The sequence below is a fragment of the Mauremys reevesii genome, linkage group 9 (genome assembly GCF_016161935.1).
Source record: "Mauremys reevesii isolate NIE-2019 linkage group 9, ASM1616193v1, whole genome shotgun sequence".
NCBI lineage: Eukaryota > Metazoa > Chordata > Testudines > Geoemydidae > Mauremys > Mauremys reevesii.
Window position 1 is genome coordinate 262946 of NC_052631.1, and position 14842 is coordinate 277787.

At 50.2% G+C, this 14842-nt stretch overlaps 1 protein-coding gene across 14 annotated transcripts in view; it reads right to left on the reverse strand.

Moving 5' to 3' along the window:
- The window catches only part of DLG1 (discs large MAGUK scaffold protein 1), a 344209-nt gene that overhangs the window by 75887 nt on the left and 253480 nt on the right, over positions 1-14842 (reverse strand). For all 14 annotated transcript variants that reach the window (XM_039489073.1, XM_039489067.1, XM_039489063.1 and 11 more), the window contains one exon: positions 8636-8738. In XM_039489073.1, coding sequence (XP_039345007.1) covers positions 8636-8738 — 103 coding nt within the window. The remainder of the gene's footprint in view (positions 1-8635; positions 8739-14842) is intronic.

The following is a 14842-nucleotide window of genomic DNA, read 5'->3' on the forward strand; positions in this document are numbered from 1 at the left end:
GCACACCACTTCTGAAAGGTTGCCGACCCCTGTTCTGTATTAACGCATCAAATTAACATAAGAGACAACCAGATTCCACATACACAGGAGACTTGTTAGCATGCATGAAAGCTGCAAACTGCACCTACTGAGGTTACAATGAGTAATTAGAAAGGCTGGGCCACTAGGTTCGAAACAGATTATGAGGATGACACATGCATTTTCTCAGTATGTGTTTCGATAGCACCCTTCAGTTTCAAACTGAGAAGAGATATCTGTTCACTGCTAAAATGAACAATACCATCTGTGACACCTTTATATTTACTACACTTTTCCATAACTGCATTTACACTTTGTTAAAGGCCAAAATGTATTTAAAAATAAGGAGACTAACAAATTAAAAAACTACTGTAGAAAGTGACATTCAAAAAGGTTAAAACATAGTAAGCCTTATACCTTTGTCTGGCAGGACTATTTTTAACAGAACCCTCTCTCTATTCTTGAAGTATCTTTCGAATCTGTCTCACTAATTGACTAATCTGGATTACTCAAAAATTAACAGAAGCAGGTATAACAAACAGGAAAATAACAGCAAACTGAAAATTGCGTACCTAAGAGCAGTATAAACTGCAACATTTTAGAGAACGTGTTTCAGTTAGTGAACAAGTCAGTCTTTCCATCTAGTTTTAATAGTTAAGAATTAACAATTTCATAACCTAAAGTGAGTGAAGTTAAATCACTTGATGTACAACAAATACTTGGATCTCCTTCATTTCACTAAAGTCCTATTGGCTTTGTGCTGCTTTGATTAGAGTCTTAAGGAGTGTATGCAAGATTTTTCAGAGCACTTGCACATGAAACCATTCTAGGAAATTCACATATGAATTAAATACTAATTTCCAGATAATAGGATTCAGTTGTTTCATTTAGCTACATACATAAGACAATCCCTGGACCAAATTTCAAAGGCAATAGTATTTCTTTTAAAATGAGCACGTGCGTACACTCGGTAAAATCCAACAGAATCGAGCTAATGCCCTATAAAATATAATACCCAATAATAATAACCCTTCCACTCCATGAAGCATTTGGCAAGGTAAGGTAGGCATGAAACATATAAAATTAATTATTTTAAAATGATTATAGAATATAGCTCAGATTTAGCAGATGTACATCTTCTCTCAAACATTGCTCACCACAATGCAGACTTCAGAATAGAGTACAGATACCCTTCTGGCTAGTATGTGATTTTTTTATCTAATACTGCAGAAAAAAACCCAGAATATCTGTGTTCACCAGCAACATTGTGAATTGAATCCATCAGGGATTTGGACTAAACATTAAACTGGACTCTGAATACATTTTGCACCTAATACAGAGAGAGAAAAAATACAAGAGATAAATGTTGTCCAGTTATGTGAATAACGCACTTTTAAATGCAGTTTTATAATACACCACCTAACAATCTCCTCTCTAGCACTTTGATCCATCTTCTCTTAATCACACACTGATCCATCAAGCACCTAAGAATGCTCAACTAATCAGATCACTTAACAGTCTTATTTCTCTTTTAGAAATGAGGTCGACTTGTTCAGCAGAACTGCAAACAGAAAAACACTTTCATATGAATACTCTTAATTACTATGTAATAGGTATCCAATAACAGTTCTTTCACTATTGGAGTATTACTACATTCTTACTTTGGCCAGTAGCTCTGCTTAGACTTGGGGCCTTTGGTCCTTATCCAAAAAGCACATGCAATAACTCACTAATAGTAATAGCTATATTATGCACATGTATTTAGTAGGACCAGTAGCAACAACTCTAGTTAATATGTGGTCTCTGCATTTCCATCTTCATCCCATTTTTAGTTACTCAGAACTTTAATCTATCTGGCTTAATTTTGAGGGCTTAGTCCTCGCATGAAGGTGAGTTTTTGGAACATTTCAGCCAAAATGGTCTAGTCGAATGAAGAAGCCAATTTTGCCCATTTAAATAATTCTTGTAGCATTTTCAGGAACAGCAGTACTCCTGAAGCAACTGGGTGCAGAAAGTGGGGAAAAAAGCCTCAGTGAGAAGGTGCTTTTGAGCACTCATGTGAAAACTGGTATTGCTTTAACAGAATCATCTTACTTTTGCATGCGGGTGTGACTAAATCACATGCATTTTGCAAGATGGGTTTTAGTATCAACAGGGATAGGCAGACAATAATAAAATGGCGTGTGGCCTTCCTGGAGCCAAGATGTCACTCTAAGACTAGACAGCTCGTGAAGTGGATGGGGAAGGATCCATTGGTGATGGTTAAGGCTGCGAGTTTGTCACGGATTCTGTGACTTTCTATGACCTCCGTGACTTCTGCAGTGGCTGGTGCGCCTGACCTGGGGCCAGCTCAGGCAGCTCCTGCACCAGTCACACCGGCTGCTGCTGGGGCAGTCTCGGGCCACCGCCTACTGCCCCCAGCAGCAGCAGAGTTTGGGTGTGGGAAGGGACAAGGGGTTGGGGCATGGGACAGGGTGAGGCAGGCTTTGGGCAGCACTTACCTGGGGGGATCCCCGGAAGCGTGGAGGCATGGCCAGGCAGCTCTGCGCACTGCCTCCGCCTGCAGGCACTGCCCTTGCAGCTCCCATTGGCCGTAGTTCCCGGCCAATGGGAGATGTGAAGCTGGCGCTTTGGGTGGAGGCAGCATGCAGAACTGCCTGGCCATGCCTCCACCTAGGAGCTGAATGAGGGGGATGTCGCCACTTCCAGAGAGACGTGGAGCCAGGCTGCCAACCCCACCCCCTATGCCAGCACCAGCGGGGGTCCTGGGCCTTACGCCACTGCCTTCCTGAACCCCTGCGGAGCCCCTTCCCCCGAGCACCTGTGGTGCCCCCGGGCTGCCCCCTCCCCCGATTTAGTCAGGGGTATATAGTAGAAGTCATGGACAGGTCATGGGCTGTGAATTTTTGTTTACTGCCCGTGACCTGTCTGTGACTTTTACTAAAAAAATACCCATGACTAAAACGTAGACTTACTGATGATTCATATCAGCACTAATGACTCTGCATCGTGGGATATCTCACAGATAATAGCAACAAAGAATCCTGTGGCACCTTATAGACTAACAGACGTTCTGCAGCATGAGCTTTCGTGGGTGAATACCCACTTCTTCAGATGCCTGAAGAATTCTTCGTATTCACCCACGAAAGCTCATGCTGCAGAACGTCTGTTAGTCTATAAGGTGCCACAGGATTCTTTGTTGCTTTTACAGATCCAGACTAACACGGCTACCCCTCTGATACTTCACAGATAATAGATGACTTCAGGGACTTGGAAGCATGCTGAAGAAGAAAAATGTCCAACCAATCTTCTTCCTGTTCCACAAGTGAAGGAAGACAAAAAGCAGATGATTCTGAAAGTGAACCGCTGGCTAGGTAAGTGGTGTAGAATGTAGGGTTTTGGCTTTGTGGAACATTGCTCCACCTTTTATGGGGTAAGGGGTCTGTATAGTTTGGATGGCCTCCACAGTGCTCTACCTCAGCAGAAGAGGAACTGATCTCCTCAGGAGAGGCTGGCTAGAAGAGTCAGGAGGGTGTGAAACTAATAATAAAACAGGAAGGTAAAAATAGGGAAGATATGAACACTCACTTAGTACAGAATCAAGAATAAAATTCACCAAGGAACCAAAGGACATGAAGAGAAAAAATTCTTGAGTTGCTTATACACTAGTGCTAGGAGCCTAGGAAACAAGAGGATCCGGAATTGCATTTATGAGCATAAATTTGATCTAGTTGGTCTTATTGAAACCTGGTGGAATGATGCATGATTGGAATGTTAAAATCAGTGGTTATAACCTATATTTAAGGAAGGATTGAGTGGGCAAAAGGAGAGTGGGAGTGGTACTCTATATCTAAAATAGCATTAAGAGTTTCTGCGTCATTGAAAATCTTGAATGCTTACGGATCAGTGTCCTAATAGATAAAGCACAAGAAGGGGTTTTAGCTGGTGTCTGCTACAGACCACCAAATCACCCTAGGGACGAGGATGAACACCTTTCCTACCTATGATGTGTAGGAAAAATAGCTGTGTGATCATGGGGGGACTTCATAGAGATTAATGCCTACTTCAGAGGTCCCCAACGCGGTGCCCGCGGGCACCATGGTATCCTGGCCGGCGGTGGAGCATCTGCCGAAATGCCGCCGAATTTCTGCAGCGTTTCGGCAGCAACGCCTCTCGATGATGCTACTAGCTGCCGACAAGCGACATCATTGAGAGGCGTCGCCGCCGAAACGCCACAGAAATTCGGCGGCATTTCGGCGGATGCTCTACCGCAGCCACGGTCCCTTGTCTGGCGCCCACCAGACCAAAAGGTTGGGGACCACTGGCCTAGTTGTTTTTGAAAACTCATGGTGATCGGGGGAGATCCTGGATGACTGGAGAAAGGCTAATGTAGTGCCCATCTTTAAAAAAGGGAAGGAAGAGGATCCGGGGAACTACAGGCCAGTCAGCCTCACCTCAGTCCCTGGAAAAATCATGGAGCAGGTCCTCAAGGAATCAATTCTGAAGCACTTAGAGGAGATGAAAGTGATCAGGAACAGTCAGCAAGGATTCACCAAGGGCAAGTCATGCCTGACTAACCTAATTCCCTTCTATGAGGAGATAACCGGCTCTGTGGATGAGGGAAAAGCAGTGGATGTGTTATTCCTTGACTTTAGCAAAGCTTTTGATACGGTCTCCCACAGTATTCTTGCCAGCAAATTAAAGTAGTATGGGCTGGATGAATGGACTATAAGGTGGATAGAAAGCTGGCTAGATCGTCGGGCTCAACAGGTAGTGATCAATGGCTCCATGTTTAGCTGGCAGCCGGTTTCAAGCGGACTGCCCCAAGGGTCAGTCCTGGGGCCGGTTTTGTTCAATATCTTCATTAATGATCTGGAGGATGGCGTGGACTGCACTCTCAGCAAGTTTGCAGATGACACTAAACTGGGAGGGGTGGTAGATATGCTGGAGGGTAGGGATAAGATACAGAGGGACGTAGACAAATTAGAGGACTGGGCCAAAAGAAATCTGATGAAGTTCAACAAGGACAAGTGCAGAGTCCTGCACTTAGGACGGAAGAATCCCATGCACTGCTACAGACTAGGGACCGAATGGTTAGGCAGCAGTTCTGCAGAAAAGGACCTAGGGGTTACAGTGGACAAGAAGCTGGATATGGGATTATATAGTTGGGAATTGGCCCTTCTTTGAGCAGGGGGTTGGACTAGATGACCTTCTGAGGTCCCTTCCAACCCTGATATTCTATGATTCTATGACCACTAGATCTAGTTTGACCTGTATATCACAGGCCACCAACACTGCACACTAAACTCAACGACAATGGAAATGAGATCAAAGTAAATGAGACCCAAAGGAGACTATATTATCATGTACCACAGGCAGAGACTAGGAGGGACTGAGATGTATCAGTACTTGAGGCACCTGCATGGGCAGAGAAATGATTACATGAGTTATACCCAGATAATCCTGGCAAGTGACCCATCCTCACACTGCAATTCGAGTGACATGCTAGAGGTCCAGGCCTCAGTGGGGAAGGGGGGAGGGACTCAGGGCTCTGGGTCCGGGGGGGGGGGGGGGGGGTTGGGCTCAGGCATGGGTGTAGTTTGACTTCTATTTTGGGTGGGCAGGGGCCAGCAGGGCTCGAGCCAGCTCCGCACGGCAGGGTCCGGGGAGGGAGCATCACCTACACCCCCTGACTCACCTCAGCAGGCCACCTACCTGTCTGGGTTGGAGGCACAACCAAAAATTATAACTCAAAGGTGGGGGCTCAGCTCAAAAAGTTTGAAAACAGCTCAGGGTGCAGGGAGAGAGTTAGCTAGGGGCTGTGTAGAGGCACGGGGGTAGCTCAGGGTGCAGGGAGAGAGTTACCTAGGGGCTGTGTAGAGGCACGGGGGTAGCTCAGGTTGCATGGAGAGGAGTAGCTAGGGGCAGGGAGGGGTGTAGCTAGGGGCTGTGTGCTGGGAGGACTCCCCTGAGGTCCCTGTTACCCGAGGGCTCTGCCAGCCACAGAGCCAGGTCCCCCGGCCCAGACAACTCTTACTGGCTGCATGAGCAAAAGGGACTGCTTCAACCCCCTGCACCAGCTGGAGACGAGGGAACACCGCAGCTGCCTGCTCCATGGCACCAGCCAGAGCAGCAGCTGCCCTACACTGCCCAGCTCTGGATTCCCACCTCCGACCTGGCCAGGGGGTGGAGAGAGAAAAAGATGGGGGGATGTGTGGAGCTGTCCCAGGACTGCCTGGCTCTTTCACTGTAGTTTTTTTTTTTGGAGGGGGGGGGCAACACCCCCATGGGCTCCCAACTCTACCCATGGGCTCAGGGCTTCTGCCCCATGGGGAGCACCTGAGCTCGGGGCTCCAGAATTCAGCCCTGCTGCTCTTGGCTTCAGCCTCATGGGAGGTGCTAGGGCTCAAGCTCTGGGTTTTAGCTGTGGGGCACCATGTCCCCCGCAAAAGGGTTTGCAGATCCCCTGTTGAGAACCACTGTTTTAGAGCACTCAGAACAGTCTCCTTTTAAACAGAAAGTGACACTCAACCTTTATAGTAGAAGTGGCACTCTAGTGTAATAAAGGTGGTTTTGCAACTAGGAAAGCATATTGGGCTCTATTACTTTCCTTGATGACTTTCAGCCACTCTCAATACCGCACAGAACAATTGTAATGTTTGTTAAAAATTTGAATATCAGGGAAATTGCACACTGGCTCTACAGAGACAAATTAAGGCATGCTTGTTAGAACTAAAGTTATGTCAAGATGGAAAATCTGTGAAGATTTGAAAAGGGGTTGATTTGTTTGTTCTCCAGTTTTTAAAGCAAACTTAGAACTGGGACCATTACTGCAGAGTTTATACCAAGGAACATTTAATAGATTCCCAGATTTTTAAGACCAAGAAGGGACCATTAGATCATCTAGTGTGGCCTTGTGTATAACACAGACCATAGAATTTCACTGAGTCATCCCTGAATTAAGCCCAATAACTTGCATTTGCCTATCTTCCAGAAAGACATACAATCCAGACTTGAAGACTGCCAGAAATGGGAAGTGGGTATTCACCCATGAAAGCTTATGCTCCAATACGTCTGTTAGTCTACAAGGTGCCACAGGACTCTCTGTCGCTTTTTACAGATCCAGACTAACACAGCCACCCCTCTGATACTAAAAGTCTGGTTACCTACAGTAATCAGCCTCCACCACCAGGGTCAGGAAGAGCAGCAGCTGCTACTGGAGCACGGAGGAGCAGCTCTGCTTAGCAACTGCTGCTCTTCCCTATGCTCAGCCTGACAGAGAGAACTGGCGGGCTCATGGACCAGGCTCCAAAGTAGGTACTGGCACCATTAGAGAGAGAGAGAGAGAGAGAGAGAGACCGACCTGTCTGCTCCCACATCCCAGTCCCTCGCTCCAGAGACCCCCTCGCCCCGCTGTGCCCCATTTCCTCACCCCGGCCCCTCGCTCCAGGGACTGACCTCCCCACCCCTTGCTTCAGGGACTGCACCCTCCACTCCACTGTGCCCTGATTTCCCCGCCCAGCCCCTTGCTCCAGGGACCATGCCCCCCACTCTGCTGTGCCCTCATTTCCCCACCTTAGCCCCTCACTCTGGAGACTGACCCCTGCCGTGCCCTGCTGTGCCCTGTTTGGGCAGGCTCCACATCAGCCCTTTCCATCCTGGCCCTGCAGTTGGTGGGTGAGTCCTGGAGGATGGGGGAGTGAGCGACAGAGGCAGGATTGGGGATCGAGCGATGGGGGAGTGGGGGGGTGGACCAGATGGGGCAGGACATCAGAGAAAGGGGGCATGACCTCTAAGTAAGGGGTGGGGCAGGGGTGTTCAGTTTTCAGGGATTAGAAAGTTGGCAACCCTAGCAGGGACACACAGGTACAGGGGACTGAGTGAGGGTGCTGGGACACATGATGACAGGGTGGCTGAATGGGGATGCAGGGACTCACGGGAACAGGGATGGATGTGCCTGACTGATTGGGAGAGGCTAGGGGCCAGCCATGTCTGCAGGGAGGAGGATCTCCCAACTGCCTAACAATCTCTCGCACACCCCTCAAAAAACCTGTTCCATACTTCTCCCCACCCACACCCAACAACCGTCCAGGTTCGCTCCCAGGCTCCTTCGCAGCAATTTCTTCCCTCTCCCTCAGCTCCTCCATCACCCCACTCCCTCAAGCCTTTGCACTGCTTCTGAGGGATGCGGGAAATACGTTTCTGTATTGTAGTTTAAATGAATTATTACTCAAAGTTCTGTATTAATATTAAGAGTAAGGAATCTATTTATCAAAAAATATTTTTTGAATTTTTGTTGTTGTCTGTATTGTTACAGACATACTTCTTGACTGGTATTTTGAAATAAATTACCAAAATAATTGAAACTGGCATGATTATACTGTGTTATTTTGATAAATAAAATATGCAGAATTTTAAAATATTGTGCACTGAATTTTTAATTTTTTTGGCACAGAATTCCCTCAGGAGTAATATGTCAATGACAATTACATGAATTTATCTTCTTCCCTCAAAGCATGTCTAAGTTTTCTTGTAAAAACTTTGACAGCCATAGAAAGTTAATCTTTAAAACCTTTGTGTTATATAAGTGTAATATGAATAAGAAGAATTCTCTTGCCTTCTGGACGGTATTGTGCAACAATGGTTACTGCTTGGCCTGCATTCTTCAAGGCTGCTGCTGCTTGTTCATGGGTTGCAGCTTTAAGGTCTACACCATTTACCTACAAATAAAATGTAAACATCTCTTTATCAGAGTAAACAATAATGTTAATGAAATTTATCACAGAATATAGTTTTAATATACAAGTGGGTGACAATTCATGCAAAGTAACTAGGGCTGTCAAGTATCAGTACTGTAAAAAAAAAAGAAAAAGACGGTTACTCACCATTGTAACTGTTGTTCTTCGAGATGTGTTGCTCAGATCCATTCCAGTTAGGTGTGCACGTGCCGCGTGCACGCTCGTCGGAAGATTTTTACCCTACCAACACTCGGTGGGTCGGCTGGGCGCCCCCTGGAGTGGCGCCGTTATAGCACCAGATATTTACCCCTGCCGACCCACCCGCCCCTCAGTTCCTTCTTGCTGGCTACTCTGACAGTGGGGAAGGAGGGTGGGTTTGGAATGGATATGAGCAACACATCTCGAAGAACAACAGTTACAACGGTGAGTAACCATCTTTTCTTCTTCAAGTGACTGCTCATATCCATTCCAGTTAGGTGATTCCCAAGCCTTACCTAGGCGGTGAGGTCGGAGTGAGACGTGGCAGCCAAGGCTGCATCGTCTCTGGATTGTTGGACCAATGCGTAGTGTGAAGCAAAGGTGTGAACTGATGACCAGGTAGCCGCCCGACATATTTCCTGGATGGGGACATGAGCCAGGAAGGCGGCAGAAGAGGCCTGCGCTCTTGTAGAATGGGCAGTGAGATGGCTAGCGGAAACGTGAGCCAGTTCGTAGCACGTTCTGATGCAGGATGCCACCCAAGATGACATCCATTGGGAAGAAACCGGCATGCCCTTAATACAGTCTGCTACCGCTACAAATAGCTGAGGCGAATGCCGAAAGGGTCTTGTTCTCTCTATATAAAAAGCGAGAGCCCTACGGACGTCCAAAGTATGTAGCTGTTATTCCCGGTGTGATAAGTGCGGCTTCGGGAAGAAAACTGGAAGGAAGATGTCCTGATTGACATGAAAAGCAGACACCACCTTAGGGAGGAAGGAGGGGTATGGCCGCAGTTGCACCTTGTCCTTATGGAAGACCGTATAAGAGGGATCAGCCGTCAAGGCACGAAGCTCGGAGACTCGCCTCGCCGAGGTGATAGCGACGAGTAAGGCCGTCTTCCAGGAAAGGTATAGCAGGGAACAGGTGGCCATAGGCTCGAAGGGGGCCCCCATAAGCTTGGTCAACACAAGGTTTAAGTCCCAGGTAGGGGTTGGGCGTCGGACCTGAGGATACAGCCGTTCCAGTCCCTTAAGGAACCTGGAAACCATAGGGTGGGAAAAAATAGAACGGTCACTTTCGCCTGGGTGGAAGGCAGAAATAGCCACCAAGTGAACCTTTAAAGAAGAGACCGCCAGGCCCTGCTCCTTCAGGGACCAGAGGTAATCCAGGACAGTAGGGATAGATACCCGTCCGGGGACTAAGTTGTTCTGATCGCACCAGTGTGAGAAATGCTTCCACTTGGCAAGATAAGTCATTCTAGTGGAAGGCTTCCTGCTCCCCAAAAGAACCTGCTGCACTGAGGCAGAGCAACGTAACTCAGCTTGGTTCAACCATGTAGGAGCCATGCCGTGAGATGAAGGGACTGCAGGTCCGGGTGGTGAAGTCTGCCGAAGTCCTGCATTATGAGGTCCGGCCACAGTGGCAGGGGAATCGGATCCGCCACTGAGAGGTCAAACAGCAGGGTGTACCAATGCTGCCTCGGCCATGCTGGAGCAATGAGGATGAGGTTGGCTCTGTCCCTCCGGAGCTTGAGCAGCACTCTGTGAGTGAGGGGAAACGGCGGAAAGGCATAAAACAGGTGCCTCGTCCACGGGAGGAGAAATGCGTCTGAGAGGGAGCCCGGGGAGCATCCCTGGTAGGAGCAGAACACGTGGCATTTCCTGTTCTCTCTGGAGGCAAAGAGGTCTACGCGGGGAAAGCCCCACCTCCGGAAAACTGAATGGATGACGTCGGGACGGATCGACCACTCGCGAGACAGGAATGACCTGCTGAGGCCATCTGCCAGAGTGTTCTGTACTCCTGGGAGAAAAGACGCTACTAAATGAATAGAGTGGGCTATGCAAAAGTCCCACAGGTGAATGGCTTCTTGGCAAAGAAGGGAGGAACGCGCCCCGCCCTGTTCGTTTATGTAAAACATTGTTGTTGTGTTGTCTGTGAACACGGATACACAGCGGCCTTGTAGATGGACTCGAAACACCTGGCACGCTAGGCGGACTGCCCTCAGCTCCCTCACGTTGATATGTAAGGCCTGCTCCTGGGGTGACCAGAGGCCTTGAGTGTGTAGGTTCCCAAGATGGGCACCCCAACCCAGAGATGATGCGTCCGTGGTCAGTGCCACTGAGGGTTGGGGAGGGTGGAACGGTACCCCTGCACAAACTACCGCAGGGTCTAACCACCAAGTGAGGGAGTCGAGGATTGTCCTGGGGATCGTGACCACCAAGTCTATATTGTCCCTGTGTGGACGGTATAGTGAAGCGAGCCATGTTTGGAAGCGCCGAAGCCGCAGTCTCGCGTACATGGTCACAAAGGTGCATGACGCCATGTGACCTAAGAGGCCGAGGCAGATGCGCACTGACGTTGTCGGGAAGGATTGGAAACTTTGAATGATCGAAGACATTGCCTGAAAACGTGGCAGAGGGAGGCAGGCCCTGGCCAGATTGGAGTCCAGAACTGCTCCAATAAAGTCCATCCTCTGCGTTGGAGTCAGAGTAGACTTTTCAACGTTGACCATGAGGCCTAGCCTCCCGAAGAGGTCTTTGACTACCCGCAGGTGCTAGGATACTTGCAGCTGGGAAGTCCCTCGAATCAGTCAATCGTCGAGGTACGGGTAGACGTGTATTCGACGACGGCGGAGGGCGGCAGCGACTACGGCCATGTATTTGGTGAAGACTCTCGGGGCCGTAGAAAGGCCGAAGGGAAGCACCGTGAACTGGAAGTGCTGTTGGTTGACCACAAACCGGAGATACCGTCTGTGCGGCGGGTAAATGGCAATATGGAAGTACGCGTCCTTCATATCGAGGGCGGCATACCAGTCTCCCGGATCCAGGGATGGGATGATGGTCCCCAGGGTTACCATGCGGAACTTGAGTTTTTACCATAAATTTGTTGAGTTCTCGCAGGTCCAGGATCGGTCGAAGACCGCCCTTAGCCTTGGGGATGAAAAAGTAGCGGGAATAGAATCCCTTGCCCCACATATCCTCTGGCACCTCCTCTATGGCTCCCAGATTTAGGAGTGTATGGACCTCTTGGAAGAGGAGTTGCTCATGAGAGGGGTCCCTGAAGAGGGAGGGCGGGAAGAAAGAAATTGGAGGTGGTATCCCGCTTCCACCGTACAGAGGACCCAACGGTCGGAGGTCAGCTGGGACCAGGCAGGGAGGAAATGGGAGAGACGGTTGAAAAAGGAGAGTGAAGGATCCGTCAGGGAAACTGGTGGGTCGTCCTCGGGCGTCCCATCAAAAGTTTTGTTTTGGCCCCGTAGGAGGTTTAGGGAGCGCTTGACTTTGGTTTCCCTGAGGGCCAGACTGTCTCCACCGATTCCCCCTGCCGCGCCGTCTGGTCGTATCTCGACGCGGCCTGGGCTGGTTATAAGGGCGGTATGGTTGGGGCCTGAAGGACCTACGTTGGGTCACCGGTGTGTGCATACCCAATGAGTGCATTATGACGCGATTGGCCTTGAGACTCTGCAATCTGGGGTCAGTTTTGTCCGAAAAAAGACCCTGCCGATCAAAGGGCAAATCCTGAATTGTCTGCTGCAATTCTGGAGGTAGGCCTGAGGCTTGTAGCCAGGAGATGTGTCTCATTGTTACCCCAGATGCGAGCGTTCTGGCTGCCGAGTCCGCTGCATCCAGAGAGGCCTGGAGGGACGTTCTTGCCACTTTTTTACCCTCCTCTAGTAGGGCCGTAAATTCTGTTCGGGACTCCTGGGGAACGAGTTCTGCAAACTTCCCCACAGACACCCACGTATTGAAGTTATAGCGACTTAGGAGGGCTTGCTGATTTGCCACCCTAAGCTGGAGGCCTCCAGCCGAGTATATCTTACGGCCTAGGAGGTCCATGCGCCTAGCCTCCTTTGCCTTAGGAGCTGGCGCCTGCTGGCCATGGCGCTCCCGTTCGTTCACGGATTGGACCACCAGGGAGCAAGGAGGTGGGTGGGTGTAGAGATATTCGTAGCCCTTAGACGGGACCATATATTTTCTCTCTACTCCCCTAGCCGTAGGTGTAACGGAAGCTGGGGATTGCCAAATCATGTCCGCATTGGCTTGTATCATACGGATGAACGGGAGAGCCACTCAAAGGGGTGCATCTGCCGTTAATATGTCCACCACGGGGTCCTCTATCTCAGCAACCTCCTCCACCAGTAAATTCATATTTTGGGCCACTCTCCGCAAGAGGTCTTGATGGGCTCTGAGATCTATAGGAGGAGGACCAGAGGAGGATGTTCCTGCCATAGCCTCATCAGGAGAGGAGGAGGAGGAGGAGGAGAGGCCCGGTACCAAAGGGTCCTGCGGTGGGTCATTGAGTGGCAGAGCCCCATCTGCATCAGGCGGAATCTCAGGCTCTGCAGATTCAAGTGGTTCCTCATCTGTGCCCGCGGGAGGAGGACGGCTCACCGTTGCTTCGGGAACCCTGTGTTCTGAGGGGCCGGGATGTTAAGCCACGAAGGGGGCACCTTGTCCCTCGTGGTATGCCCACGGAGTCCAGAAGGCCCACTGATGAGGACCTTGCTCCTGGCTTTGAAGCTCTGGATGCTGGTGGTAAGAAGCACTGCCAGCTTGGGATGATAATGACGTGTGCCTCGAAGGCCACGGTGGTGCCGAGAGACCCTGGCAAGGTGCCGCTGATCCGGACGTTCGGTCCCGGAGCGGTACTGATGAGCGGTACCACTCGTGTTGGTGCCGCGAATGAGACCGGGACCATCTACCGTGCCGGGAGGTCGACCGTGATCTCGAGTCTCTGTGCCGGGAGTGGCTGCAGGACGCATGGTACCGGGAGTGGTACCAAGAGCCGGATCGGTGCTGAGAGCGTCTGTCCGGCGACCGAGATCTTGAACGTCTCCGCGAGTACGACCGGTACCGCGACTGCGATCTAGAATGACGCCTCTCCTGCTGGCCTCATCATGGCTGACTTGCCGACGGACTGGATAACCCGCACCAGTGGTGCCGGGGGTTGAAGCTGCATCGACTCCGTCAGCGCAATGAGCTCTCGTGCCGTCGAGAAGGTCTCCGGCGTAGAAGGGAGAGCTAGCTCAACCGCAGCGTGAACCAGGGAGCTATGTGGTACCGGACTCGACGGCCCTTGCGGTGCCGGAATTGACGGTGCCCCGCTAGGAGGAGCTGCCAACTGCAGTGCCGATGTTGATGGTGCCGGCGCGGAAGCCGGGGTCCGACTACAGACCTGGGTGCGTGCTCCTTCCTCGAGGATGTGGCTGGAGCAGCATGACGTTTCCCAGACAGGGAAAGAGATCGGTGCCGAGGAGCCAGTGCCGGCTGATGACGGTGCCAGGAGTCCTTCTCAGTACCGGAGTGAGCCGGTACCAAAGGTGCGCTCCTCACCGATGCGGACTGTTGAGTGGTCGGTGCCAGCGCCACAGGACTAAGTGCTGATTCCATTAGGAGCTGCTTTAAGCGAAAGTCCCGCTCCTTCTTTGTCTTGGCTTGAACGACTTGCAAATTTGGCACTTGTCAGTCAGGTGAGATTCTCCTAAGCACTTTAGGCAAGATTTGTGAGGATCTCCCACCGGCATCGGCTTCTGGCACGCCGAGCACGGTTTAAATCCCGGTGCCTTGGGCATGAGCCCGCACTGGGTCAGAGGAAAAGGGGCTACTCCCCCAATCCCCCAGTCAAGTATATACACTAACTATGACTAAACTTACAAAAACTAACTATAACTACAATGACTTGAACTATATATACGAGAAATAGTAAATAACAGCGAGAAGCTAGGGTCAGCAAAGCCGCTCTCCACCGTTCCAACGACCGTCACGGGCGGTAAGAAGGAACTGAGGGGTGGGTGGGTCGGCAGGGGTATATATCTGGCGCTATAGCGGCGCCACTCCAGGGGGCGCCCAGCCGACCCACCAAGTGTTGCTAGGGTAAAAATCTTCCAA